The sequence below is a fragment of the Camelina sativa genome, chromosome 11, assembly GCF_030686135.1.
Source record: "Camelina sativa cultivar CO46 ecotype springtype chromosome 11, ASM3068613v1".
Lineage (NCBI taxonomy): Eukaryota > Viridiplantae > Streptophyta > Magnoliopsida > Brassicales > Brassicaceae > Camelina > Camelina sativa.
The window spans coordinates 7,415,633-7,443,081 of record NC_141890.1 but is presented as its reverse complement, the minus strand read 5'-3'; the positions used below and the strand labels follow the sequence as shown (position 1 = coordinate 7,443,081).

Below are 27,449 nucleotides of genomic sequence, written 5' to 3'. Positions count from 1 at the left end.
TGTCGTGCATGTGTAAAAGAAGTCCAAAACATGTTTCAAACTCATTTTCTTTCTTAAAGTCGACTGCTTTTTTATTTCTTAATTACCTCAAATATATATCGTCTTCTAAATTCTAGAACTATATTCTTGTCATTATTATCCTTCACTAGATATTTTGTCAGAAGACTAAAAGCTTCATCAATTTATGGTAATATAACATATAAGCATGTGATTTTACGAGAAGCATGTAATTAGAACAGTCTTTGTCATTAGTAGTTGAATAAATAGTGGCTGATAACAACTCCGTACCCAAAATGAATCCCAGTTGATAAACAATTCATTAACAATAATTTTCTTAAATAAACAATTCATTACATTAAAGAAACAATAAGATATAAGTAATTATTAGAATATGTGACGAGGGAATTAAAGTATATCGATGAATGTTCTTCTTCGGTCGCAACAATCGATGCATACAGAAAATAATACTAGTAATAATTAGAATAATTGTTTCCACGTAATAAAAACAGCATTAAACTACTTTTACCACCGAGTAAATAAACGACAAAAGATTAAGTGGAACTCAGATGTCCAGATCCAGCAATTACGCACACGACACATACTAGTTTTGTCATAACCAGTCATCACCAAATCTAGCAAACAAACTAAAACAGATGTGTCGAAATGACCTAAAAGCCCTTCAGATTCAGGCGTATTTACCACCAGGTTCTAAAAACAAATTCCGACGAAGGACAAAAACGTAATTTTAAGCTTTTTTTTTGGTTTACTCGTTCTTGAGCATCTCTCTGTACCTTAGGAACGAATCTAGCCTCTGTAGCTTAAGCTGCTGCTTGAACTTGTTGATGAAGTTTGAAGCTTTATCGTCCACACCTTCTTCTCCTCCTCCGTCGACCATCGGCGTCGTTATCTCAGCTCTCATTGTCTCCGGTCGACTCTTCTCCACGGCCTCAACCGTCTCTTCTTCCCGTCCGGTGTATCTCTCGCTAGCCGATTTCGTCATCTTCTTCGCCGTAGCTTTCTTCTTATTCTTCTTCACCGGTTTGCTCGACTCCGACTTCGTCCTCGTCGGCTTTGTCTCCTCGGGGATCGGATCTGGCTCGGATCTGTATAAAGAAGGAAGCTTTATGGATTTTACCCGCTGCAAGAGTGATGGAGCTCCGACTCTAGGTTCAGTCGTGACGTCATTCTCCGGTATCTTGTCGATCGGGTCGTCGACCCGGTTAATCTCTTCGGGTCGGGTCATGAGATTGTAAGCAGCGTAGTCTCCTTCGGAATTGTGTTGTGGGAACTTGAAGGAAGGCATGTTGAAGGATCTGACCCGTTGAAAGAGAGAAGGAGGTGGGTTCGGGTTATGATCCGACCCGGAGAAGTGGATCTCGGATTCTGATGGATGAGAATTGTAGAGACTGAAGTTGATGGACTTGACTCTGTCTATGAGCGAAGGAGGTCTGCCGAACCTTGCCTGGCCTTGGTCATGACCCGACCGGAAACCGTCTTGATGCGGGTTGTGTTTTCTTGAACCGGAGGAGCTGAAACGGTTGGCGATGAAGATGGTGCCGATTGTGAAATTGAGGAGGAGGAAGAGAGTGGTCGGAGTTAACCAGCTGGTCAAGCTTGTAACTAGCTCCATTGTTGTGTTGTTGTTGTTGTGTGTGTGTCGGAGAGTGAAGGGTGAAGTAATGGATAATATTTATATTAGAGATAATTTTTTTGTCTTGGTTAATCATTAATGAGCTTGCCTTAGATTTGTATTTATGGATGGGTCTTTCTTTTATTGTTTTTCTTTTTACGTAATTTTTCTTAGTTTGTCTTTTAATATTGATTGTTTTGTAATAAAGTCAGATGTTTCACAGTATATATGTTCTGGTCATGTGATTAGTAGTCTTTTTGTAAAAAAAATTGTTTTTATGTCAGACGTCGAGTTCAAAACTTCGGATAAGTACAAATTTGTACAGATCATGAATACAAGATTTTCGAAGGTCCAACGTAATATCATTCAAATCGCATTGTCTGTTTAGTATTATTTCGTAGAGGAGATCATCCATTTGAAATAGGTAAATCCATTTCTTACAGACTACTGATGACTCATAATTTATGAGTATTGACTTAATGTTAAAGGTAATCCATAATCCTACTAAACTTTAATTATTCCTTAACATCAATTTTTATTAGTATATAAAAATGGCTACAAAAGTTCTACCCTGATCCCATCAAAAGTCTGTACATCCAAAGAAAAAAGTCAGTATGTTAACCCCGTGACTCGTAAATAATCATCCTCTTCTCCGAGCATTCATTTTTCTTTTGACAATATTGTTTTTCTCTAATATCACATGTTCTTAATTATTTATTATTTCTATTCTAGTTTTTTTTTTTTTAATTGTAAAGTTGTTCATTCTAGTTTCTTTTCTTCTTTCCAACACAATATAAAATTAATTGCTTTTTACATAAATCATCCTTTACATTTTTTTTTCCGCTTTTTCATTACTTGATAATTTACTTATTGTCTTTACACTTTTAATTTCTATTTTTAAAGGAGTTTCAACTTTAAATAGTTGCTTTTGTAAATTAAAACAAATATAGTTGACAAACTTATATAACTAATAATTACAGTGACGTATATTACAGATGACATCAGTCATCAATATAAAATATAACCGATAACACTCCAAACCTAAATATAATTTATATCCCTGACTCTCATGAATATTTTGTTAGATCCATCATTGTTTGCCGTGGTATTCATTGTTTCACACAAACTTTAAGCTCATATTTTGATCCTTGAACGATTGTTACATCGTTACTCTTGTGCATATTTACATATGATAGATAAAATGTGTTTAAGTTTTTTTGTATCAGAAAATTTGGCCACGTGATTGTCATTTTCGTTTACCTCTTTAATGTCGCGTTTTCTTTAGATCATTTCTATGTTAATTAAAAAAAAGTTAGGAAAAAAAATACAAAAGAGGAAAAAAGACGTACAGAAAAGGAAAGTGAAGGAAAAAGAAAGAAAGAAACAGAGAATCGTGTGTGTTTGTCTTCTACATATCGATGCAGCCAGTGGAGGAGAGGATCCTCACAAGCTTTTTAATCTTTCCAGAAAGTCAAGTTAGGATTAAAGAAACGACATGGCAAAAAACACTAACAAGCAACTTGAAGAAGCATTACGTATCCGGTTGGTCGAACGATTATATAATATCACAACTCCTTTTGAGTCGTTTAGTATATAACATTCAAATGAAGATATACTAACGACAAAGTCGCTGATCATATGTATATAGTATTCAAAGGAGTCGTATATAATATTGAAATGATGTCATAGTAACGACAAGCCGCTTATCCTATGAACATGCCCAAAGACCAAAGAGACCAAGAACACTGAATGTTCAGTTCACTACTGATTGACCAAGAATAATTTATGAGATGTTGTTAGTAACCAACCACAGGCTTTACAATCGCCGACAAGATTAGTCCGCATTCACATACTTTTAACCATTACATTATCTGTTTAACAACGCTTATAAAAATAAACAAAAAGCTTTTACAAATTTCAAAAACTGTAACCTGCACTTCTTGCAGTTAAACTCGTGTTTTGTTTGGTCGTATTGTCGAAAAGTCCAAATGTCTCCCGTAAAAGTTTTGTTTTTTCCTTTATATGGGCTTTTTTGTGGCCCAAAGGCCCAAAAATTTCGATAGTGAAGAAAAGAGCAATGTGGTCACGGAGCTTAAACCGTGCTCCGACTCTGGACATCGGCGGGTGGTTCTTGAGTTAAGCTTCTGGTCTAAATCCCCTTCAAGGCACCTCAGGTCAGTGTTTTCCCTATTTGCGTGATTTTGTAAAGAGAATTATAGCTTTTTTCGATTTGATTATTGAATATCTCTGATGGAGACAATTTGTATCGTCTTATGATCTTCAATCAACGACTGTAGTGTATTTATGGATCACATTGTTTCAGAAGACTGAGATGAAGATAGAAAAGAAAATGAAATTCAAATGCTTTGTTTTTTTTTTTTTATAAATATTATTCTGTAATAAATATACATTCACTTGCAATATATTAATAGCCAGGATTGGGATAGTTTTCAATATTTTCATCCATATGAGCCAATAATTCCCAGTAATACTACATGTACATATAATCTGTATCTTACAATTTGATTGCAGAGACACAAAGAAACAGGTTTTAACCTGAAAAAAATGGGAGTTAGAGAGAAAACTATTATTAGGCTCTTCTGTTTACAAGAGAGATCCCATTGGGTTCACCACCCCATTCTTCAAGTACAATGACAATGTTATTAGTTGGCTTCAGCCATGAACGAGGCACATGGTACCTGTAAAACAAGAAAAAGTTCAAACCTTTTGAGTCAAATTTTGTATTAAAAGATTAAAAAGAAGACAGGAGCAGAGGTTAGGCAGTTTTGCTCACCATCTTTGAGAAGCTTGTCCACAGTTACTCAAACATTTCTTTTCGGTGAAAGTCCCGGCATAGCTGCACCGTTCGCATTTCCCACGAGCTGTATATGCAGGCCAGTGGCGTCCGATGTTCTGTCCATTTATCCATATTTTTCCTTTCCCCATTGAGTTCATGTCTAAAGCCAATGGTTCATTGCCTACTGGTGTGTCAAAAGTAGACTGCAAAAATATATGGTAAGAATACCATCCCATTGCTTTCATTTTTTCATCATATTAATATAACAATGTTGGTGTGGTGACATGATTCATCAATCCTTCTGCTTCTCTTACCTTGTACCAGGTCAAGGGTTGCTTTTTGGCCACCAATGTTCCTTCTTTCCATTCCACGCTGGAGCTCCCGGTTACGGTCTGAATGCTCATAGCTTCACCCTTAGTACCAATCTGCTTGAAACACAAAAGAACATATATGTTTATTTCATTGTTATGATGGTTGGTAAGATGAGGCTACAGGGAAGTCAAAACTCGTTTCTCTTGAATTTTAGGAGGACCTTGTAAGACCATTTCCATTTAGACATGTCCCATGTTCCAGAGTTAACTCCCTGCAGTGTCACTGGACCAAGAACCCCAGTATTCCAAGTCTCATAATGCACGCCAACGTTCTGTGACAATAAAGACCACAAAGCTCAGAACATGATCAGTAGTATATAGGCAGAAAGCGCAGAGAGAGCTAGTTAGTTTATTGAGAGAACTAACCGGCAGACCCGCTGCAGTACTCAACAGAGCAAGTTTGTTGACTCCTGCATATAATTTGATCTTCTGACTAAATGTTAGCTTTGGTTGCTCCAGTGATCCATAGGCAGTTCCTGAAACGAAGAAAGGATTTTTAGCAAAGACAAGCTTAGCATGAGGATGATTTTGGCCTATCTTAATATATATTACCTGCAAGTTGACCATTAACGAATACATGAAGAGCATGCCCAGATGACGCAATAGTAAGAAGAGGGTCTTCACCAGTCTTTAGGAATTTCTCATCAGGACTGATCGTAAGGCTGATTATATCCGCAAACAAACACAACCGGTGAGTTCGCCCATAGAGTTAGCGAGAATGTGAGAGAGATAGGGAGATTACAGCAAGTCAAGAGTTTTCAAGTATTACTCACTCATTCAGATACCAGAAATAGTCCGTCTTGTCTCTGGTCATGCTTATCTGTTCCACAAGCCCATCTTTGGAAAAGGTACTATTGTCATATGCAGAAGGAATCTCTTCATTGTATGACCCCCAAGAGAATTGTGTGTTTGTGGAAACCATTTTCATGTGTATGCTTGGTCCACGGACCTGTACCTTGTAACACGGAGGTCAATCTCAGTGATACCATCACCCCTGACGTATCAACAAGGTTACGTGTTCAAGAAGTTTTTTTAGGTTGATTTACCTTAGCAGTGTTGTAATACTCGGTTTTGCAGTCAGGTAGAATACTGACAGACCAAGGAGGCAGATCATATGGAAATCCACCAAACAAGACTCTTGCAGCAGAGCTAGCGTTGTAGTTTGAGAGAAAAGCAGCACAAGATGAGTTAGACTTGAACACATGAGCCTGTAAAACAAAACAAGCAAAGAAACAGGTAAATAACTTCTTTTTGAAAGTTTTTCCATGCTTATTTAATTTGCATTACCTCTTGTTTATCTCCAAGTGATGTGACTGTAGGATCAGCAGAGACCAATGCTGGTTCACAGAGCTTGATGACCTTATGCAGCCTTTTCAAGTGACTATACTTAGGTTCTCTCGGTAACCCTTTTGAACAAATAACCCAACAAAAAGGTATTAGACAATGGTTTGATATGTTTGTTACCATTCTGTTTTTCAGGTGATGAAAGTTGAGTTACCGTATTCATCAAGAGGAGCATCATAGTCATAGCTGGTGGTGACGAATTCACCGGCTGTTCTATCAAAGTTCGTTCCTCCATGGTACTGTTTAAAAACATTTCCCCACTCCATTGGTAATCAAATCTTGTGTCTCTTATTTCAGCAATAGAGGATATGAAGTTACCATATAGTAATTCATGAAAGAGCCACCGTTCTGTATGAATCGTGCCACGGAGAAGGCAATGTCTTCGGCTGGTCTGTATGGTACCGCACCTCCAAACTCCGTCAACCTGGTAAATCATTTGCATAACGATACGTTGATTTTGGTCTTAGATATTCATATTTGTATTGAATAGTAATATACTTTTTTTAGAGGGGGAGGGACAATTATGTTGTGTGACTTACCAACCAGTCCAGTTCTCTGTCCACATTTTCGGCTTATTGTCCGAGTTTGGTTTGAAATTCTCACAATAAAACCCATTGCATGTGTTTATCTGTCGAGCAAGTAAAAAGAAACGAATTAGGGTAAAACCTTTAATTTAATTTTGTAAAAGAGTTGTATAAAATAAGAAAACAACATGGATCCCATTCGTTTTCTCTTTATAGTTGGTCACTCCGTGTAACAGAAAAAATATGAGAAAAAAGGAAACCAAATAAATTGTGAGTAACGTTATTTACAAAACCTGATATACATAACACACGACAGTTTCTAACAAGAAAAGAGAATTTTACGTCAAAAGAGAACAGCGAATAAAGTTAGTAATGCTACCAAGAAAACTAAATAAGGAAAGATGATTCAAGCACCTAATTCAAACAAAGAAATGATAAACAAACACATCTTCTTTTGTTTACCTATATAATAATTTGTTAGGTATATATCATATATGTATTATTGATAGGAAAATATAAGAGAAGACAAGAAAATATTTCAAACAATAGAAAAGAAAAAAAAAAGTAATAAACAAAACTTCTTCTTTTGCTTAAAGAATATATATAACCAGGTTAAAAAAGAAAGCAAATAAGTAATAATTAAAGGGAGAGATAAAAGGAAGAAGAACATACAATAGAGTTAGGAACATCATCTTGCTTGCACATAATCCATGGGACACCTGTGGAGAGTCCTTCTGCCATTTCAGCTGCCCATTTTGTGTATGCCTTCCCCGGTGCACCTATCTCCCACTCTATTGGTCCATACTCATTCTCTATCTGCCCATTTTTTAATTTTCATACACATACAATGAAAATATCGTTTCAAAAAACAAAAGATTCACTTGGATACTACTGACATTGTGTAATAAGCTAATACGAAAACATACAAACCTGTGACAGAATGATGGGTCCTCCTTGAGTCTCAAACAATTTTTCTTCTTTCATCATCCCCACAATCTTCGCAGTAAATTTTTGCATTGCAGCCTTTTTCATTATCAAACCAATCTTTTTTAGTTAATAAAACACCCTAAAAAATGGATGCTTAAGAGCATTTGAAAAGAAAATGAGAGAAGTTTTAGACCTGGAAAGGTTCATTGTCGGTCCTAAATACCATACCGGGAACATATTTAAGCCAAACAGGAAACCCTCTGAAAACCATATAAACATAATCAAATCAATAATCAATAATTATATTAAAGTAAGGGACAGTCTCACTTTATAGAACGTATAACTTACCCAAAGTTCCATTCAGCGCAAACATAAGGACCAATTCTGAGATGAACGTAAAGACCAGCTTGTTGTACCAGCTTGATGAACTTAACCAAATCATATCTGTCCTCAAAATAATACTAAAGCAGAAAAAGAAATAGAAAAGCATTAGTAACGACCAAGCTATATAGTTTTGATTTATGAGTCAAAATAATATAAATTATAGTGATTACTTGTCCAGGAGAAGGTTCATGTCCATTCCAAAATACATAAGTCTGTATAACATCCAAACCACCATCTTTGGCCTTCTGTATAAGATCAGGCCACATCTGCATATAGAACAGAGCATTTCAGGACATTTTTTTCTTAATTTTTAAATTATCTTATACGTACAAAAAAAAACATAATTTGTAATGAAATAGTGACTATAAGCAAAACCCATGTGTCCAAAAAAAATCTTTGGGAACAAAGATCCAATAAGAACGCAGAAAATATGCATAGAATAATAATTAAGATTCTGCTTAACCATACATAATTACATATACTAAAACACAAGATTGTTTTCTATGTATTTACAAAAATTAAAGAGTATACCTCAGGCGTGCTTCTTGGGTAGTGAACGGAGCCAGATAGAAGGATCCTTCTCTGACCATTAATGATCACAGCTTTACGATCGTAAGTGACGGTTGCTTTAACTGAACAAATCAAAGATGAACAACAAAGAACCCCCAGAAATATCCAGGTTTTGTCCCTCGAATTTAACCCCATATTTTCCCTTATATATATATCCAACCTTTGGATGTTTTTTTTTGTTTTTTTTTTGGAGAAACTGGAAAAGAAGAAGATACCACCGAAAGTATTAGTGTGGGTTTGGAGTTATGAGGTTCTTGAAGCTATTTATAGATTAAGGTTGACAAGCATGCCATCTTATTATTCTATCTTTTATCATAAACTAGATTTTAACCCGCGGTACACCGCGGGACTATATTTTAAAAAGATTTTAAATTTAAAAATTATGTTATAATTGTTTGTTATTTTGTGGTTGTTTATTAAATTTTGACTTTGTATAGTTGTAAATAGTTATTGAGTTTATCCAGTATTTTACCATGAAAGAAAATTTTCCTTTCATAACTAATTTTAATGATTTTTGATAAAATAATTAAGTTCTTTGATTTTTAATATAGATGTTACAATGTTATCTAGGTTTTGATCCATAGTCCATCACATTTGTGTATTTATATATATAGAATAGTATTGGTTTGATGTATATATCAATTAATTGTTTTCATTTAGAATTTGATAAATTAAATTAGTTGTTCTCGTGCACCGCATTAGTGTGTTTTTTTAAACAGATCATGTTACTCTGTAGAACACTTACATTATATATGTAGTGCACATATAACTGTGGATAGAATATGCAAGTGAATAATTTCCAAACACATATTCGGATATGCTAATTATAATTTCTGAAATTAGTTAATATATAATTTATTCATTTATATTGGAAGGCTTTAATTCTATAATTTACTCCCCAGGATAATTTGTATAATATGTACATTTTTAACATAAAAAGAGAGAGATATAAACATATGGAAATAATTATTATTAATAAAATTCAAATACACGAATAAGAAAGGAAAAGTGGGTTCCCTTAAAAACATCCGCCGACTGTAAAAAAAAAGTCAGAGAGGAAATCAACGATTTCTTTCATTGTTCGATTCATCCAAATTTTGTAGATTAATAACTTTGAATCTCCTTTCGAAATCAAAACAGTATGTTGGCTCATCTTTTAATTTATAAAGCTAATAATATTATGTTTGCTTTGTAAATGATCGGAGGTTGATAAAAATGCACTTCATTGTATCATACTTTTAACATAAACAATTAAAAGGTAATCAACTACATGTGGGATGCAAAATAAATAAACTTATCTGTCATCTTTAGTTTCACTACAAATAAACATTAGAAGTGAGAATGAGAGTTAACCAAAAACATCTTTTATAAAAAAAAACATAATAGCCATTAAAAAGAAGCTCTTTAGCCTTATGTCATCTTCTTGGTAGTCTTTTGCTTTGGAGCCTGTAAATAAAATCAAGAGACAAATTATAATAGTTTAATTGGAGATAAGAATAAGTCAAACCTTTAGTGTAGATGCTTACATTGTTGACTTGTTGTGACATGACCATGACAATACTTTTGGATCTTGAATCTGATACAGTTATAAACAAAGATAAATGAGTACAGATTGTATAAGAAACACAACACTTGATATTAATTAAAGTTTTTCTGTATAAGTTTATCACTTTTGGTTTTGGTGTTGTTATGAGCTGCCGTGAAAGAGAACTATTTATAGTTTCAATGAGAGAGTAGGGTTGTGTTATGTGAGTGCTTACAAATAGGCTTGGTGATCAAATAGGTAATATCTTTGGAAATCTCACAATTTCGGAAGGTGAGTAGATTTTTGTTAGGAGTCTATGGAATATGCTAGTGTAGAATTATAGTTTAATAAGATATTATTGCTTTTGTTATATTGTATTAGTGAATGCGATTTTCTTTGATTGTAGAAAAACGTAAGAAACAAAATTTGAAAAAAAAAACTGCAAAATCAATTTAGTATAAATCGATAAGATATTTTTGTTTCTATTTCCAAAAATAACTTAATGCTGTTTTATTTGTTTGCACAAAAATCTAATCTCAAACAAATTGAAAAGGAAACTCGTAATCAACTGGAGAGAATATAGAAAGAGTATCTGATATTTAAAACGAAGGAATATTATTTATAAGTTTAATAGTAAATGTCAATGGCATTTCCTATAAATAAGTTGGAACTATAGGATTTATTTCATAAATGTTTCAAAAAATGTATATATAGATGATGATGTTTTAAGATTTTTCTTTTATCACAAAGAATGATTTTCTTTAGTATATCTAATGTACTTTATTTTTATTTTTAAAATCAAATAATTAATTAATGTTTTGACTTTTACAATATATAATTAAACTTATCTAGGCAACTGAATGACAAATGTCAGAAAAACCACCACTAAATGAGTACTAAAAAGAGAAATAAACAAGTAAAAATGATTGCCAGCTACTTGAAGTATACGCCAACACATGAGCATACATACAAACAATATAAATGTTCTGTTAACTACGTGAACTATTGTCATTACATAAGTACATCCATAAAAAAACATAGGTTATATGTACAACACCATAAATATTAAATTTTGGCCGGAATCCGGCGTTGACCAGTGTTGACCGGGGTTGACCAGTGTTGACCAGAAAAAAATATTCATTTTTTTTTCTTTTTTTCCTAAAAATAATAATTTTTTGTTTTTATATATTTTTATAAATAAATAAAAAAGATTAAATGATTTGTATAATTTAAAAAAACAAAATCTAACAACAAAAAAATATAAGAAAATTATATACAAAAAAAAAAATCAAAAATTTTATGACAAACAAAATTTGTGGTATATCTAGTAACTATTTTTGTTAATACAGAAAATATACCAAAAATAATATAAGAAAACTATACCACCAAAATTTTATGTGTAGTAGATTTTTTTTAAACTATAACAAATATATACCTTTCCATTTTAAAAATCATTTTTTTGTTTTGTATTTTCAAAGATGGGGGTTTAAAATATTTTTTTCTTTTTTACTTATTTATAAGATTATGCCATTTGAAATATATCCAAGGCATTGCCAACTATTTCTTTTTTTTTTAATAGATCAACCTTTGATTTTACAAAATCAACTTTTGTTTTTTAACTATCTTCTTGATATATGTCTTTCATGTAAATAAATAGAATTTTCATTATTTTCTTCCTTTTTTTCTTATTAAAAACAAAGAAATAGTTGGTAATGTCTTGGATGTATTTTAAATGACATAATCTTATGAATAAGTAAAAAGAAAAAAAAATATTTAAAACCTCCACCTTTAAAAATACAAAATAAAAAAATGATTCTTAAAAGGAAAAGGTATATATGTGTTATAGTTTTATGAAACAGTCTACTACACATAAAATTTTGGGTGGTATAGTTTTATTATATTATTTTTGGTATATTTTCTGTATTTTTTTTTTTTTTTTGGGAATTCTGTATTAACAAAATTAGTTACTAGATATATCACAAATTTTGTTTGTCATATAATTTTTAATTTTTTTGGTATATAATTTTCTTGTATTTTTTTGTTGTATAACTATTTGTTGTTATTTTGTTTTAATAGTTTTTATTTATTTATCAAAACTACATAAAAACAAAAATATATTATTAAGAAAAAAGAAAAAAAATATATTTTTTGAATATTTTTTCTGGTCAACACTGGTCAACGCCGGATTCCGGCCAAAATTTAATATTTATGGTGTTGTACACATAACCTATGTTTGTTTATGGATGTCCCTATGTGATGACAATAGTTCACATAGTTAACAGAACATTTATATTATTTGTATTTATGGTCATGTGTTGGCGTATACTTCAAGTAGCTGACAATCATTTTTCCAATAAACAATTCACCAAAAAAAAAAGAGAAATAAACAAAAGGAAGTAACAATAATGCATTATTTATTATTTTTTAATCTTAGTGAAAATTTTACAACATCATCCTTTTTAATACAGAAGGAATATTAGTTATATATCTAAAGATGTATACCATTAAATTTTGAAACATAAATGTACTAAGATCATTTGCACCAAGCAAGAAAAAAATTGGAGAGTGTTAAAAAAAATTAACAAGAATTTTGTATTCTAGAAAATTACTTTTATCTTTTATTTACCAAATGTTATCGCGAAAATGTATTTATTTCTTTAAATTTATTAAAAACATTAATAAAGAAAATGTATAAATTATGGAATGTTTTTGCCTTTTTGGGATTGGGCGGGTGACTTTGAAGTTTAAACCTAGCTTAGTACCTTGCCGGTTACCAGTTGAGTAATTTACAACTTTCCTATTCCTTTAAGATCCATTTTCCCACACCCAAATTTAATTCTTATTCTCTTTTTCCATTCTTTATGCTTATTGAGTAGTTAAAATAACTAACCACACTTACTCCAACTTATTTATGAAATCTATCAAATTCTAGACTACTAAAAAGGTCAAAATTAAATATTTGTCTCTAAAATGTCTGTTTGGTTTCAAGATTGAGGATTACATTATAATTAATGAGCTATGTAAATTTTAACATACTGATATCATATTAGAATATATTTATGTTGACTTGTATGTTTTTGTTTGACGTATATGTTAAAACATATGTATATATCATGTATACATGTTTAATATATGATTTGAAAACATTTATGGATCATAATGAAATCTTTGAAATGGGATATATTGCAAGTTGGGTGGTCTGCGACCCTAAGTAGAGAACATGTGGAAAAGACTATAGTAAAAAATCGGTTGCACAATGCATATTTAATGATGGTAAGCTATACACACATGACACATACAATATTTTCTTATATGAATGTAAATGATGTTAATAGTAAATTTACATTTGAACAATTTTGTCTGGTCTTATACTTAGCCAAGTTAATTCAGCTAGTTATAGGTATGACCGTCCCTAGCTAGTACTTTATAAGACCTAATTAGGCAAAGTTCTTTAAGAAATAAATGAGGATTGGTGACACACTGACACTCTTTGTTTGACTGTTAAACAGTTAAAGGTTAAATAAGGACTCACTCTGTAGGCCTAGTAAAAAATAACTACCCGAACTATATATATTGTAAAGTGACCAACACATTTTATATAAAAGGAATATTAGGATAAAGTATTAGCGTTTGTCCAAAAAAAAAGATAAAGTATTAGTCAAATTCAATAATCGAAGTTATACAATGTGGTTTAGTTGACATTAGTTCGTTGGGAAAATTCAAGTAGCCGCACCCATGACTTAAGTTCGTTGACTACAAAGCTTTACCTTCCAACCAAACCGACTGACATGTAGCTATATTAACCAAATCTTACTAACACCTTATCCAATCCTCCAACGTTCACCAACTAACCATTGTGACAGACAATACCGTGTACACTTTTGTTTATAAATATCTTAAATACGTGTTTTGAAAAAGAGAAAAAATAAAAGCAAACTCGCATATAAAATTAAAAGAGTCAATTTGGTAGCTGAAAAAATTTGACAGAAAAATTAGATAAATTAGAAGTTAGTTTTTTTTTGTAAATTTAGATACTGTTATGAAATTGAAATTAGAATAAAAGTTGTTATTGAGTCGTTCTCACTGGAACACGTGGGACATATCATCTCATCATAGCGTATTTTTAGTACGTTTCTATAGTATGATCTAAAGATGATCAGATTAACCAATTCTGTTTTTCACAATATAATATTTTACTGTATCTTATTTTTCATATTCTATAATCTATACAAGAAAAACGAACAAATGAGGTCACTGAGCATTTCAAAAAACTAATAAGAAATAACAACAATGCTCTAATCAATAATATATATGTTATTTTTGCTGGAAAAGTGCAAATAGAGGAGTTTTGTATTGAGACAGGATCACACTATCAACATTTTTTGTAAATTCAAACTTGGTTTAATTAGATGCATCAAAAACGAATTTAATCCTAGTTAAAGTAAAAAAAAACAAAACATATTGTTTCAGTTCTAACTTATTTTGTTTCTCTTTACTCGCCTTCTACGTAAACTGGACTTTGTCCAAACGGGTTCACGTTTACTTCTAAGGCTCGTTAGGATCAAGTTCTTGGAAAAAACCTATACATTAGGTTAAATTTTTTTGAAGTGGTGACAAGTGAACGTAAGAATAGTTAAGAAATATATACTTTTGTGCCCTTTGACGGCCCAATTTCTAATTCGGCCCAACAATAAAATAGTGGTATAGAACCAACCAGGAAATTAAGCCAAACCAGAAAAATTCGGTTGTACCAACCAATTTACATTGTCGACAACAAGATAAGTGATTGCCACGCATTTACTCTTCAGAGATTATTTTCTAGGGTTTCTAGGGTTTGGGGACGTATGTGCTTGGCCACCACATGATCCATATTTATCTTATACGTTGAAGTTTAGTTTCGACTACATATATATAGCACAGAAAATCTTAGAAAATCCGGTTTAATGAATGAAAAGAATATATGTGATAATGATGTAAAGATTAGATGATAATATCAGAGGGAAAGTGAGCTCACATCACACATATCAATATATGTCACAAGACAGATGATACGGTGGTGAGGATCAGAGAGGCAATGGTCCCTTTTGGGAAATTTTATTATTTTAGAAGAAACCAAAAAAAGAGACAAGTCATGAAAAGTACCAAAATGTTGGACATACCCCCAATTTTACTGACATTCACATATATAGATATACATATACATATAGTGTCATATGTATGTCTAAATATGTGTCTTGTTCCTCTCAAAGTGTCACTTGGTGAGGCATTTGTGATCCCTATGCCGCATACGTATCCCATCTCTCTTTCGTTTATTTTTCTCATGCCAATTCTGTTTTTTTCCTAAACACATATCTATCCATCTGATTCTTGCTTCATTTATTGTGATTCAGATTCTGTTCTCTTGGTGTAAGTTTCCTTCTTGCCCTTAGCTGTGTTTCAATGGGTGCAACTAGGGTTTATAGTAGTTGACTGACACCGGCCCGTTGAAACGGACCACGCGAGTTAAATTAACTTGCATACTTTGCTTTTACATCTTTGAATATTTTACAATCGGAGAAGCTTTGTTTTCGCTACAAGAAAACACTGTGAAATCCTACCAAATTTCCTACCAAATTTTGGTTAAAAAAAATTCCTACAAAAAATTTATGATTATTCTACAAAAAACAGTTGTTGTAGGAAATTTGTCGGAAATTTCATACGAAATATATTCGTAAGAAAGTCGTAGAAATTTTCCTACGAAATTCCTTCACAAAGTAGAATCGTAGGAAAATTTGTAAGAAAATAGAAGCAACTAAATATGAAATTTGGTAGGGAAATTTCCTTCCAATGTCCTACGAAAACTATACTGAAGCAATTTCGTAGAAAACTCGTAGGAAACATTTCTTTCTAAGTGCCTTCGAAATTTATTTCCTACCAATTGAATGAATGTTTTCCACCAATTTCCTATCAAATGTTTTTTTTTTTTTTGTCAACAAAAGATTAGCTCAGACGAACCAATGAGAATGTTTTTTTTTGTCAACAAATGTTTTATGTTTTAAACTCATTTACTTATAAATTTAAAATCTCTTACATTACTTTACATTCACAAAATAAACTTTTTAATCTTTATACATATAAATTTAAAAATCATTTATTTATATTTACCAAATATTGTTTTAATCTATCTACTTACTTTTTCAAACATATGTTTCATTATGTTCTTCTTTTCTTTCCTTATGTTTTCCACTAAAGTTTATACTATTAGTTAAGCTTTCTCACACTAATAGAAGAAATATATATTTACGTAAAGGCATATATATTAATAAATAAATATTAGGGAACAAATAAATATTAATACTGCCTAAAAAAAAGAGACGGTGAGATAAAAAAAATCAGAAGGACAAAGATTTCATCCCTTCGTCTTCTTTGGGAGTCAAAGAAGCGTAAGACAGAAAAAAAAAAAAAAAAAAAAAAAAAAAAAAAAAAAAAAAAAAAAACTCAGATGCAAGGCCATCACAATAGAAGCAGAAGCACAGGCTCAGCTTCACCACTCTTCTTCTTCGTCTTCGCTGCCGTCCCTCTTCCGATCTACTTTTCCGGTTTACTCGGCGAGATCTCTTCGTTTCAGTTATGGTGCGTTCCTCTTCCTCGAGTTTGATTTTCATATCATTGTTTTCTGTTTGTTCCGAGATTTGATGATGATGATGAGATGATTCACCAATTGTGTTTTTGCATATCTCAATTCTATCTTAGCTTCCCGTCACCTTCCTCCTCTTATCTTTCAGATCTAATTTTTTTTTTCCAGATCTCGCCGCCATTAATACACGTCCGTGCTTACAAAGTAATTCTTATGATTCAACGAAGAAAAACAGAAAGAGAAGAAGATTTTTGGTGATAGAAGGACAGTACCGGAGATGGTGGTGGAGGAGAGCGGCGGAGGAGAGCGTCGGAGAGTTGTAATTTTTTTGGTTTATTTTGTTTTTAAGGAAAAAAATTGTAATTTTATTTAATTAAGGAAATTTAATAAAACTCTTTAATTAATAATTATTGTTTCTTTTATAAAATTTAATTTAATTTTCGACATTAATTAATTAATTTTATATTTTAATATTTTAGTAGGAAAATGGTAAGAGTTATGTTATAGGAAATTAGTAGATATTTGTTTTCAACTAACATTTTGGTAGGAAAATAGTTACAAAGTTTTTTCTTATTTTTTTACGAAATTCTTAAGAAAATGTTTTAATAAGAAATTGGTAGGAAATTTTTTATAAAATTCTTTCCAAAATCGATTTCTTTAAGACTATTATCTTCCATTTATTTTGTAGGAAAATGGAAAAAAACAAGTATCTTCTATTATTTTCCTTCAAAATCTGCCGTAGAAATTTAAATGTTTTTTTGGAGTGTTTACTCGTTTCAGATTTTAATTTATGTTCAATTATTTATGAGAAATTGTAAGAAAATATCACATCATATCCAAACTAATTCGATCATGATCATCCCTTGGTTTGTCAAACAAAAGTCTAGAGCCTACGTGTTGAACTTCTTTAGGTCTACCATTGAGGTACCCTAATTACGTAAAACCTTAGAAAAAAATTATAATTGAACATGTGGTGGGGCTACGTACTAGCTGCGATAATTGGATGTATGTGATAAAGCAAGTTGTAGCTAGCTAAGGAACTTTCATAGGTGATAGATCCTCGCTTTTTTCTCTATTTTGTTTGTTTTTGATCCAGGGTTTTGATTTTTAGATTTTTTTTGTCCCTGCTTCTAAAATTCGAACTTAATTAATCATATTTCACATTGTATAACAAGAATAAATAAATAAATGTTTCGAACAAAGTTAAAATGGTTCTCTAACTCATCTATCAAGCTCTCAATCTTTATAGAATGTTATTCTACTTTTGGATCAAATCTCCGTCATCTTTTTACCAAACTTTACTCCAATCTTGATGATCATTAGGCACGCATCTATTTATGAGATTTGGAAATAGTGGAATTACAAAATGATATTTCACCGTGGATCCTAAGCGATAATCAGTCATTCAGTCTCATCAGCAACATAAAAGAACAAATTGAAAACTAATTAACATTACTACATTAGTAGCTAGTTAGGCTCATGATTACAATATATATGAAATATTGAGATATTAATATATATATATATATATATATATGTGTGTGTGTGTAAATTTCATATATACACATACACACAATTAAAAATGTCAGGGTCCTGAGTCCTGAGTGACCTGTAAATTTTGATCAGAAGGAATTGAATGGTTTTGGCGAATACTAAGGTGGGGATGTTGTCTTCCTTTGCCATTCTAAACCTATCTCTTGTCTTCTCTCTCTATACCTTTCTCACCCTTTCTTCCTCTCAATTATGATCTCTCTCTCTCTCTCTCTCTCTCTCTCTCTCTATGAATCACATGCCGTGGAAAGATCAATATACGTACTTATATACTATAACTTATAAGTATTTTTTAACTTATGATTGATATATACAGTATGTACTAGTTAATGAAACACCAAACTTTTGTTAGAAATTACCGATCATCCTCATTAATCCTATTTTGAAGGTCCTGTTTTTTGTTGGGTATTTTGTTGAACATTCTTCTACCTTTGCAATGATTTAATATTAATTAGTAGATTTGAAAAGGCTACGAAAGTAGATCAATTGTTTCTTTTTTTTTCCTAATTAGGAGTTATGAATCATATACTGACATGTAGTACTATTGAACCGGAAATCAAAACAAAGTTATTATCTTCGTGCATAGTTTTGCTTTTAACAGAGCGACTTGAACTTAAATAGGACCTGATCAGTTTTTTGTTGTTGTTGTTGTTGTTGAAGATGATCGAGTTGAGCCGTTTGCAAACCTGCAATGCATCATATGATCATTATCATAATATGTGTGGTTCTTGTTCAAGTAATTAATATTATTATCTATTTAGTTTTTGCTATATATATGATTGTTTTTGTCTCTTTTATAAACGGTAACGAAATATTACAGATAGGATTACTTGTGTTTGGGGTCGACCACTACCACTCCTACACTCATTTGTCTCATGTGTTTGTTTTCAGATGGACTCACGTGAACTTCTTAATTTATTGTTTTTGGTTTATGTTTTCCTCCACGAGTTTGACAACGATAAATAATTATCCTATTTACAAAATAACCATAAACTAGTTTTAGATCTCAACAGTTGTAAGCAAATTTCACCAGCAATAGTAGTTCAATCTGTTATCTAAAATTTCAGTATAGATCTCAACTATAATGATATTCTTTACCATTATCTTTTACAATTTCTAACCATATCATAACTTTTTTAGCATCACCATAACTAATGTCACCAATATTTAAACATTTGATTGCTCTTCATCATTCTTTAAACATAGACATTGCTTGCATAAGTATAACACTCGCATCTGCCCTAACATTATAGGGTTATATTTTCCTTAAAAGGTTTTTATTATATTTAAAAATAACTGTGAGATTTTTTAGTGAGGAAGACACTTATTAATAATGCTATGAACTGTGTTCCTAGAAAGGAGAGATGGTTGGCAGCTCCTCTGACAGAGACAGATTTGACCTTCGGGTCTTTGAACACTTCCGGTTAAGGCTCTCCACCCTCGTGGTGGATCTAACCCAATTTTAAGACGAAAATAAAGTAAAATAATAATGCTATGAACTACAGGATTATTTATGTACCTTCGAAATTGATAAAATAAAGTAAGAATTTTAACTACTAAAAAAAAAAAAACAAAAATTACTCATCAGTTCCATTCATAAAAAGTAGTTTTGTTGATTAAGTATTGAGAAATCAGCAATGTTATTTTTATGTCGGAACAATACCTCTCTAAATGAAGACGGTTAAGAATATTACTTGGCTTTATATAACTATTAAAGTTTCAGAAAGAGAGTTTACGTTTTAACCAAAAAAAAAAAAAGGGGAAAAGAGAGTTTACGTATGTTAATCTATTGCATGTTTTATGTATTGAGAAATCAGAAATGTTGTTTTCGGGAAAGCAGAAAAAAAAAAAAAAAACCAAAAAACTGTGGTGGCTGTCAGGCATGTATGATATAGTTTTAATTCTATTTTTACTTTTTAATACCCGTACGTACCTTTTCCTGTTTTCCACCAAAGAAATGCCTACGTATTGAATACCATCATCTCATACATTTTTATTATATATTTTTCATAGCTAAATAAAAATTTATAACATAACTGAACTTTTGTCGAAGACTATTTTAAAACTATATAGAACATTTTTTTTTTTATAATCTTATTGAGTTTACCGAACATGGGAAGTAATGATAAAAATGTCTGGAACAAAAATTAAATAATGGTTCTATCCTACTAGTGATGTATATACGTACACATACACCCAAACATATTTGTTTGTGCGCGTGGTCTATTGCCTTTAAAAAGGGTCAAACGTAGTATAGCTTGGATCCTTCTTTACTTGTCCCTGATCTCTCCTAGCCTCTCGTCTTCTCTCTCTTTTGTGTTTCATCGATCATGGGTTCGAATTTTCATTACACTATAGATCTCAATGAAGATCAACACCACCAACCTTTTCTCTCTTCTCTTGGATCCTCTCTTCATCAAAATCATCAACCACAACATTTTCATCACCAAGCTTCTTCTAATCTCTCATCTTCGATGCCACCATCTCTTTCCTACTTCCCTTTCTTGATCGACTCTCACCAAGATCAAGTATATTTTGGGTACAACACTAATACTTTTCACGGCGTTCTTGATACCCATCTCTCCCAACCTCTCGAGGTATAGTTTTAAATGAATTTATATATATATATCAATGTTACTTCTTGATGATCATAGAGTAAAACTTATTGTATATTTAATACAAAATAAAATTAACCGAACTTTCATATGGAAATTTCAGCCCAACAAGTTTGTATCGGATGTCAGTTCATCATCAAGCGATCAAATGGTGCCAGAGAAGGAGACACGACTAAAATTGACGATAAAGAAGAAGGATAATCATCAAGACCGAACTAATCTTCCTGAATACCCGACAAAAGGCAAGACAGGAACAAATACGCTCAAGTGGGTTTCTTCGAAGGTGAGATTGATGAAGAAGAAAAAAGCGATTATTACCACCACCGACAGCAACAAACAACATGTTAACAACGACCAATCATCGGACCAAAGCAATCTGGATGGAGATCATGATCGTCACAATAACATATCAACAAATCAGTACAATATTATTGTCGACCAGAATGGTTATAACGGATCAAGCAACGATTGCGTGATTAGGATTTGCTCCGATTGTAACACAACCAAGACTCCTCTTTGGAGAAGTGGTCCGAGAGGTCCCAAGGTAATCAACCACATCTTTTAATTGAAAATATATGCCTAAGTTTAATTTCATATTGTATATACTTGATTATATAAGCTCTCGAATAACTAATTTCTATTTATAGTACTTATTAATAACAAAATATTATTCAAAAAAATACATCTAGCCGGCAAATTTATAAAGTTTAGGTAGTATTCTAAGTAGGTTAACAAGTATTTTAATCTTACAAGATAATTAACCATACTATCCCTATTGTTTTGTTATTACAGTCTCTTTGTAACGCCTGTGGCATAAGGCAAAGGAAGGCGAGGCGGGCCGCAGCAACGGCAACCGGAATCTCTCACGAATCGCCACCGGTCCTAAAGAAGAAGATGAAAAACAAAAACAAGAGATCAAATGGAGTTTGTAATCTCTCCTCTCCTTCGGATAAGAAAATGATCACAGTGGAGGAGGCCGCAACAGCCGGAGACTTGGAGACTCAGAACAACTCCTCGATGTTGTCATCCTCTTCCTCTTCAGACAAGTTTTATTTCGACGATCTAGCAATACTGTTAAGCAAAAGTTCAGCTTATCAGCAAGTTTTCCCTCAAGATGAAAAGGAGGCTGCCATTTTACTAATGGCTCTATCGTACGGAATGGTTCACGGATGATTATTTTGATTAAAACTCACCTTCTTGAGAAATTAGGGAACTACTCTTATCAGGTATAAGTCATAACTAATAGTATCTAGAATATTTGTTAGAATAAATTTTGTTCTTGCGGTGATATAGTGATAAGAGAATGTTGTGGTTCAATAGATTTTGTTTGTAAGACGACGTGTTTCTATGATGCGATAATGTGGTTGTTCTTGTTCAATCTCATGTTTATTTGTGTTTCTAAGATCTGCGAGTTGATTTAATGTATCGATATCTCGTCAAGCATTTTATTTGATGAAAATCTTTTTGGAATGTAAACAGTTTGAAAAGCAACGATCGTACATATGGCTAGTAGAGATTGATATTAAACTCGGCCAACATGAATAATTTCCTGTAATAAAACTAGCTTAACGACTAAAATGACGCATGCATATAATGTTGCGCCAACCACTAAAAACGTGGCTAGAGAACCAATCAAGACAACTTTTGTAATCAAGAGAAAAGGGGATTTCAAAATTCTCCTGGATAAAATAGCAAGAAAACAGAAATTTCGGAAACATTAGAAAATAACCAAAAAGTAAAGGGGTTATATTGAAATTAGTTTGAAACTTGGGGAGGTGTCGCAAACAAATTTCTACTTTTCCGGTGAAAATTAGAAAGCTCAAAAAAAAAAAAGGCGAAGTCTTTGTGGTGCGATGCGATTCATATCTCCGACGACGACATGACATCTTTACGATCCCTCAGCATCTCGCTTTACACTTCCTCTAACTCTGCTCCGATTTCTCCACCAATCAAGATCCGACAATTTCTAAATTCATTCAACAGATTCCACGGCCTGCCATCTTCGAGCTCTTCTTTGATCGGGTATTTAGTTTTCTCATCGAGGAAGCAGTTTCACTCCGTAAAGGTATGAAATTTCGTAACTTTTTGTGCTGGGATCCAACTTTACGGCTAAAATTTGAGAACCCATGTTCCACTTTTTGAGTATCTGCTAAATCTTATTATTCTTATGTCACTTGGGAATTTAGGTTATGTGTTTCATTTGATTTTGATTACTCTTTATGTGGTCTAAGCTGGAAGATGTATACTGTGAGTGTGAGGTCTCTGAGCCACAGAGACGATTACATCAGTCTTGTGTTTTAAGTTTATACTGTATTACTTTGATTAAAGCTAAGTTGCGTTAAGGGCCTTTTTTTTAAATAATATGTATCTTTTATGAGTGTTTGGTGTTGTAATATAGAGTGTTATGTTGTTTGTGGCTAAGAGATGAAATATATATGTGTGTGTTTTGGGATAGGTCCAAGCGTTAGCTGCTGAAACCGAACAGCCAAAATGGTGGGAGAAGAAATCAGGGCCAAACATGATTGACATTACTTCGACTGAACAGTTTCTGAACGCTTTAAAAGATGCGGGAGATAGATTAGTTATCGTTGATTTTTACGGAACTTGGTGTGGTTCTTGCCGTGCTATGTTCCCAAAGGTTAGCTTTCCTTGAGCTACTTAACAATGTTATCTTTTCTCGTGTATTACTCAATCCATTTCTCATTTTATTTGACTTGGGTGTCTTGAACCTTAAGGTTTCTTAAGTTTTTCAAGTCCTGAAATGATCAGCTTGCTTTTTTCTAAAGCTGAGAGTCTGAGACTTTGTACTTATTCTTTTCTAGCTCTGCAAAACGGCGAAAGAACACCCTGATATCTTGCTCCTTAAAGTAAACTTTGACGAGAACAAGTCTCTCTGCAAAAGCTTGAACGTCAAGGTGTTACCATACTTCCACTTCTATCGAGGCGCTGATGGCCAAGTCGAATCCTTCTCATGCTCTCTTGCCAAGGTCAGTTCTTCTTGTCCCCAGCTCTCTCTATAATGTCAATCATCACAATTCTCTGTCACGAAAGCAGAGTATAGCCACTGCACCATATAGTCTTAGTGGCATCCGCCAAGTTTAATAATAAGCTTTCTGCAAACATTATGCAGTTCCAGAAACTGAGAGATGCGATAGAGAGACATAATGTAGGAAATGTCAGTGACTACTCGTCTTCAGCTTCTGAGAAGGTTGAAGATTCAAGCGTATAATTCATGTCTGATTCTGATTGATCAAAGGTTCTTTTGTTAAATGGCTTCTCTGTATATACAACTGCATTTGCATATGGGTGCGTCATAATTTGTACATAAAAAACAATAGTCTAACTTCGAGTTCATATAACTAGACAATTTGCACGGACATTGTTATAACGTGTGTCTTTAGTATTTTCAATTTTGAGATGCGCGAGTTCTTTTTACCATGTGTGAAGTACACTCCAATATTCTCTAGCATCCCAAAAATTCTCCCAACCGTAAATGTTAGCATGTTCACTTTTCCATCAGGGTTTCAAATTTTGATTTTCCTATATGTTAGTTGTCTTACAAATTCATTCATCCAAAAACCAGTGTATGTATATGTATCTGAAAGTCTATACTAACGAATGAAAGTAATCAAAAGCTACATATTAATTACACTTAACGAAATTGCATCAGTTGCATTTCATCTAAGAAAGCATTTTTTCTTCACTCGAAGAAAAAGTAACAGGACGTTGAAGCCTTAGGCTCACGAGCTAACTCCTGTAACATCTCAAGTTTTTCATCAGCAGTAAAGTATTTGTAATTCCTCGAGAAATTTGCCTTCGTCAAATGTTTGGCATTTGTAAGTATGTATGTTGCAACTTGTATCTCTTCTTCACGTTGTCCATTGTATCCTTCCCACTCAAATATTTGTAGATGGGATAACAAACAAGGAGGAACAGAAATCGGTTTGGTAAATGGTGGGTTAATCTCGTGCTCTTCACTGTAGTTCCCGTCTCCCTGTAACCATAACCGATAATGGTTTAGACTCATCAGCCTCAGCAAAACTAGCCTAGATAGGTAAGCAAAGTTTAAAGGAGTTTCTTACATCTCTTAGCTTGAGAACTTGTAACTGAGGAGAGTTCATTAGCAAATTCATAAGTAAATTCCACCACTCGGTTTCTCTAGTACCTAGCTCCAAATATACAAGCTGGTGGAAGATAATACTGGCTGCATACCTAGTCTGCGTTACAAGCAAACGAATATTGATTTGTCCTGGTTTTCATGAGTGAAAGATTTTGATTCTAAAACAATTGAATTTGATGTGAGCTTATAAGGATACAATTTTACCTCTAAATGCGACAAAGACAAGGAGAGACGCTTTACTGACGAGGCAAGAGGTAGGAGAATCTTCTCAGTTTTTATATTAGAGATATTTGTAATCTTTGCCTCCACTAGCTTCGGAGTATTCTCAAGAGAAAATTCAAAATCTTTAGGTCCTTTAATGGATAAGTAGTTCAAAGAAGGGGCATTGATCACATACCCTCTTTGGCCATCTCCATCACTACGATCACGTATTGGTAATCTCTTTAAAGAAGATGATTCGATAGTGAACTTTATCACATTGTCAATATATCGTTTCACGTCCAATTCTTCAAGATTAGGACAACTCGAGAAAAGTCTACGCACTGAATCCTCGTCCTCGTAGTAAACAAGGTGAAGGTTTAGGATCTTGAGGGACTTGAAACAAACAGGAGAATCAGGAACATCTACACGAACATAGCTCTTGAGTTTTAAGACCTCGAGTGTTTTACAAGCATAGATATTACTTGGCAATCGGATAGATCCATCCTCTGAGTTAGGATCGAGTTCAAGCTCACGCAAACCACGTTCAACCGCATATCCAATCCAAATTCCGATATCAACAGCCTCACAATCCGACTCAACTATAAGTCGCATACTCTCTAGAAGAAGTGACTTATTCAGTAACAAGAACCTATGAACAAATTGCGGTGACAATCTCGAGGAAGTTCTACCATTCTGGTAGTGATAGTCAAGCTTAGGCAGATATTGCCAAAGAGAACTCCATCGTTTGGACAAAACACAAGTTCCTACTGCATCTATTGTCGGAACCAAAGACAATATCTGAATCAGCAAAGCATCAGGCAACTCACTTATCAGATCCCTATTCACATCAACCATTCGTCTCTTCTTGAAGGTTCGCCAACAGAATCTGATACGAAAACATCAATTATGACGGTTCCAATTTGAAAGATATATATAAATAACGTAAGACTTTAATTTGGTCCGCGATAGGAGTGTAAGGAAACCAAGAACGCATGCACGTACAAGAATCTTGGGAGGAAATTAACTTACTTTGGGTCCATCGCCGTAATGAGATAAGACTTGAAGCGAACCCTAGCTTTCTTGTGTCGCTTTCTCGAGGTAAAGGTTAAAGGGATTTTATCTTAAAAGAAAAAAAAAGGTTAAGGAATTAAACAAGAACATTAATTATAGTTGTAGATGCGAGAATTTGTATTACGTTTGGGCAACATATACATGCACTATCCATAACTTTACGGAACAAATCAGATACTAAAATTTATCGGTCAAAACAGAAAAATCATAAATATTAAAATTTTGGATACATATTCCGCTCCAAATATATATTTTGCAAATATGTGTATTGATATAAAGATTTGTAGAGACTTTTGAATTGTATATGTATTACTACATATCTTGTATTTACAAAACAAAAAAATCTTTATAAATTAATTGGATTATATATTTATTACTTATTTTTGTTTTTTTGGACCAAATTTAATTGTATATTTATTACATTTTATTGGACTCAAGTATCCAAATTTTAATATTTATAAAATTCTGGTTCTAATAAATCTATTTATAAGCAAAAAAAATCGGTATTAATTATCAAGCATATGAGCATATTTGTTAAGATTTCACCGTAGGCTAATGACTCTCCAGATTATTAATCCAATATACAAGTTCCTTAAAAGTAGCAACACAATCAACTAAATCAAAAATGTTAAAGATCTTTTGACATCATATAGTAACAAAATTAATTACATATGAGCATAATAATAGCATATACCTAATCAACTATTCTGAAATATTTAAATTAAAGATCTTTCAATATTTTTCTACTAACTTAGACAAAACCCTCAAAAATTTCTTAAACATTATAACACTTTGTTAACCCTCCAACTAGCCAATTACGGTAAACAAACACAAAAAGAAAAGAAAAACACATTTTGTCATTGATTTCATTTCTTAAGTTTTGCGTATAAGGTGAAACCGTGATATATATGTCATTCTTCGTTTAATAAATCATGTGGCAGTTTTTTTTCTTTTAATTTCAATCTTGACTCTAGAACATTAACTATAATTGCTTTTCTGGGTTTTAAGGTATTTGCATTTGTCGTGTGAACTTTTGTATCTCTATATACTCAATTATATACTCAAGTATTGGGAACTTTTGTAATCTTCGGTGTGAGTCCAAACCGATCCATCAACTGATTTGTGTATGGCAGGTGGATTATTTACTTGGAGACGAGACAACCCGTTGAAGTTGGCATACATGGTTGGTTACTATTTAGGATC

The 27,449-nt window shown here is 32.6% G+C and overlaps 4 protein-coding genes, 2 long non-coding RNA genes, 1 other non-coding gene and 1 pseudogene across 10 annotated transcripts; 5 read left to right on the top strand and 3 right to left on the bottom strand.

Moving 5' to 3' along the window:
• Positions 1–453: 453 nt before the first annotated feature.
• LOC104722346 (pathogen-associated molecular patterns-induced protein A70 pseudogene) lies at positions 454–1,981 on the bottom strand (annotated as a pseudogene). Its single transcript, XR_015572601.1, has one exon. The product of XR_015572601.1 is annotated as a pathogen-associated molecular patterns-induced protein A70 pseudogene (transcript).
• A 1,719-nt stretch (positions 1,982–3,700) lies between these two features.
• On the top strand, positions 3,701–6,767 carry LOC104722344 (uncharacterized). 2 transcript variants are annotated; one of them, XR_015572059.1, is made up of 7 exons: positions 3,701–3,804; positions 4,163–4,645; positions 4,752–5,808; positions 5,880–6,034; positions 6,118–6,189; positions 6,278–6,363; positions 6,440–6,767. It is a non-coding gene; the product is annotated as an uncharacterized LOC104722344 (long non-coding RNA). The 2 variants fall into 2 exon arrangements; XR_757183.3 differs by having other exon boundaries at positions 5,876–6,034.
• On the bottom strand, positions 3,982–8,779 carry LOC104722345 (beta-galactosidase 12). Of its 2 annotated transcripts, none has more exons than XM_010440493.3 (18): positions 8,509–8,779; positions 8,148–8,243; positions 7,942–8,054; positions 7,787–7,853; positions 7,597–7,689; positions 7,339–7,482; positions 6,682–6,770; positions 6,461–6,566; positions 6,297–6,381; positions 6,086–6,204; positions 5,845–6,006; positions 5,572–5,753; positions 5,351–5,460; positions 5,165–5,274; positions 4,960–5,070; positions 4,742–4,852; positions 4,425–4,630; positions 3,982–4,329 (listed from the first exon to the last, which is right to left on the bottom strand). In XM_010440493.3, the coding sequence occupies exons 1-18, from the start codon at positions 8,680–8,682 to the stop codon at positions 4,221–4,223; spliced, it is 2,187 nt and encodes a 728-aa protein (XP_010438795.2). In that variant the 5' UTR covers positions 8,683–8,779; the 3' UTR covers positions 3,982–4,220. The 2 variants fall into 2 exon arrangements, with proteins under 2 accessions (XP_010438795.2, XP_010438797.2); XM_010440495.3 differs by having other exon boundaries at positions 5,572–5,747; positions 8,509–8,778.
• Positions 8,780–16,349: 7,570 nt separating this feature from the next.
• LOC104722343 (uncharacterized) lies at positions 16,350–17,095 on the top strand. The gene is made up of 2 exons (XR_757182.2): positions 16,350–16,684; positions 16,857–17,095. It is a non-coding gene; the product is annotated as an uncharacterized LOC104722343 (long non-coding RNA).
• Positions 17,096–19,584: 2,489 nt separating this feature from the next.
• LOC147933723 (U6atac minor spliceosomal RNA) lies at positions 19,585–19,705 on the top strand. The gene has a single exon (XR_015573513.1). It is a non-coding gene; the product is annotated as a U6atac minor spliceosomal RNA (small nuclear RNA).
• Positions 19,706–20,455: 750 nt separating this feature from the next.
• On the top strand, positions 20,456–22,256 carry LOC104722341 (putative GATA transcription factor 22). The gene is made up of 3 exons (XM_010440492.3): positions 20,456–20,836; positions 20,958–21,398; positions 21,647–22,256. Exons 1-3 carry the CDS (start codon positions 20,570–20,572, stop codon positions 22,025–22,027), a joined length of 1,089 nt encoding a protein of 362 aa, XP_010438794.1. The 5' UTR covers positions 20,456–20,569; the 3' UTR covers positions 22,028–22,256.
• Positions 22,257–22,631: 375 nt separating this feature from the next.
• Positions 22,632–24,289, top strand: LOC104722340 (thioredoxin-like 2-1, chloroplastic). Its single transcript, XM_010440491.3, has 4 exons — positions 22,632–22,919; positions 23,310–23,492; positions 23,677–23,841; positions 23,985–24,289. Exons 1-4 carry the CDS (start codon positions 22,734–22,736, stop codon positions 24,081–24,083), a joined length of 633 nt encoding a protein of 210 aa, XP_010438793.1. The 5' UTR covers positions 22,632–22,733; the 3' UTR covers positions 24,084–24,289.
• A 116-nt stretch (positions 24,290–24,405) lies between these two features.
• Positions 24,406–26,515, bottom strand: LOC104727741 (F-box/LRR-repeat protein At3g26922-like). Its single transcript, XM_010446818.3, has 5 exons — positions 26,477–26,515; positions 26,205–26,295; positions 25,179–26,061; positions 24,937–25,071; positions 24,406–24,848 (listed from the first exon to the last, which is right to left on the bottom strand). The coding sequence occupies exons 2-5, from the start codon at positions 26,213–26,215 to the stop codon at positions 24,555–24,557; spliced, it is 1,323 nt and encodes a 440-aa protein (XP_010445120.2). The 5' UTR covers positions 26,216–26,295; positions 26,477–26,515; the 3' UTR covers positions 24,406–24,554.
• Between the last annotated feature and the right edge of the window lie 934 nt (positions 26,516–27,449).

Bases quoted from the DNA above. Each gene is read 5' to 3' on its own strand.
- LOC104722345 (XM_010440493.3), bottom strand. From the start codon at position 8,682: ATGGGGTTAAATTCGAGGGACAAAACCTGGATATTTCTGGGGGTTCTT. The intron at 7,690-7,786 runs GTCTAAAACTTC...ATAATGAAAAAG, and splicing joins CCGACAATGAACCTTTCCAG to GCTGCAATGCAAAAATTTAC. The intron at 5,275-5,350 runs GTAATATATATT...TCTTCGTTTCAG, and splicing joins CGTTAATGGTCAACTTGCAG to GAACTGCCTATGGATCACTG.
- LOC104722341 (XM_010440492.3), top strand. From the start codon at position 20,570: ATGGGTTCGAATTTTCATTACACTATAGATCTCAATGAAGATCAACAC. The intron at 20,837-20,957 runs GTATAGTTTTAA...TGGAAATTTCAG, and splicing joins ATCTCTCCCAACCTCTCGAG to CCCAACAAGTTTGTATCGGA. The intron at 21,399-21,646 runs GTAATCAACCAC...TTGTTATTACAG, and splicing joins GTGGTCCGAGAGGTCCCAAG to TCTCTTTGTAACGCCTGTGG.
- LOC104722340 (XM_010440491.3), top strand. From the start codon at position 22,734: ATGACATCTTTACGATCCCTCAGCATCTCGCTTTACACTTCCTCTAAC. The intron at 22,920-23,309 runs GTATGAAATTTC...GTTTTGGGATAG, and splicing joins AGCAGTTTCACTCCGTAAAG to GTCCAAGCGTTAGCTGCTGA. The intron at 23,493-23,676 runs GTTAGCTTTCCT...ATTCTTTTCTAG, and splicing joins GCCGTGCTATGTTCCCAAAG to CTCTGCAAAACGGCGAAAGA.
- LOC104727741 (XM_010446818.3), bottom strand. The intron at 25,072-25,178 runs GTAAAATTGTAT...CTTGTAACGCAG, and splicing joins TGTCTTTGTCGCATTTAGAG to ACTAGGTATGCAGCCAGTAT. The intron at 24,849-24,936 runs GTAAGAAACTCC...TTATGGTTACAG, and splicing joins AAGTTCTCAAGCTAAGAGAT to GGAGACGGGAACTACAGTGA.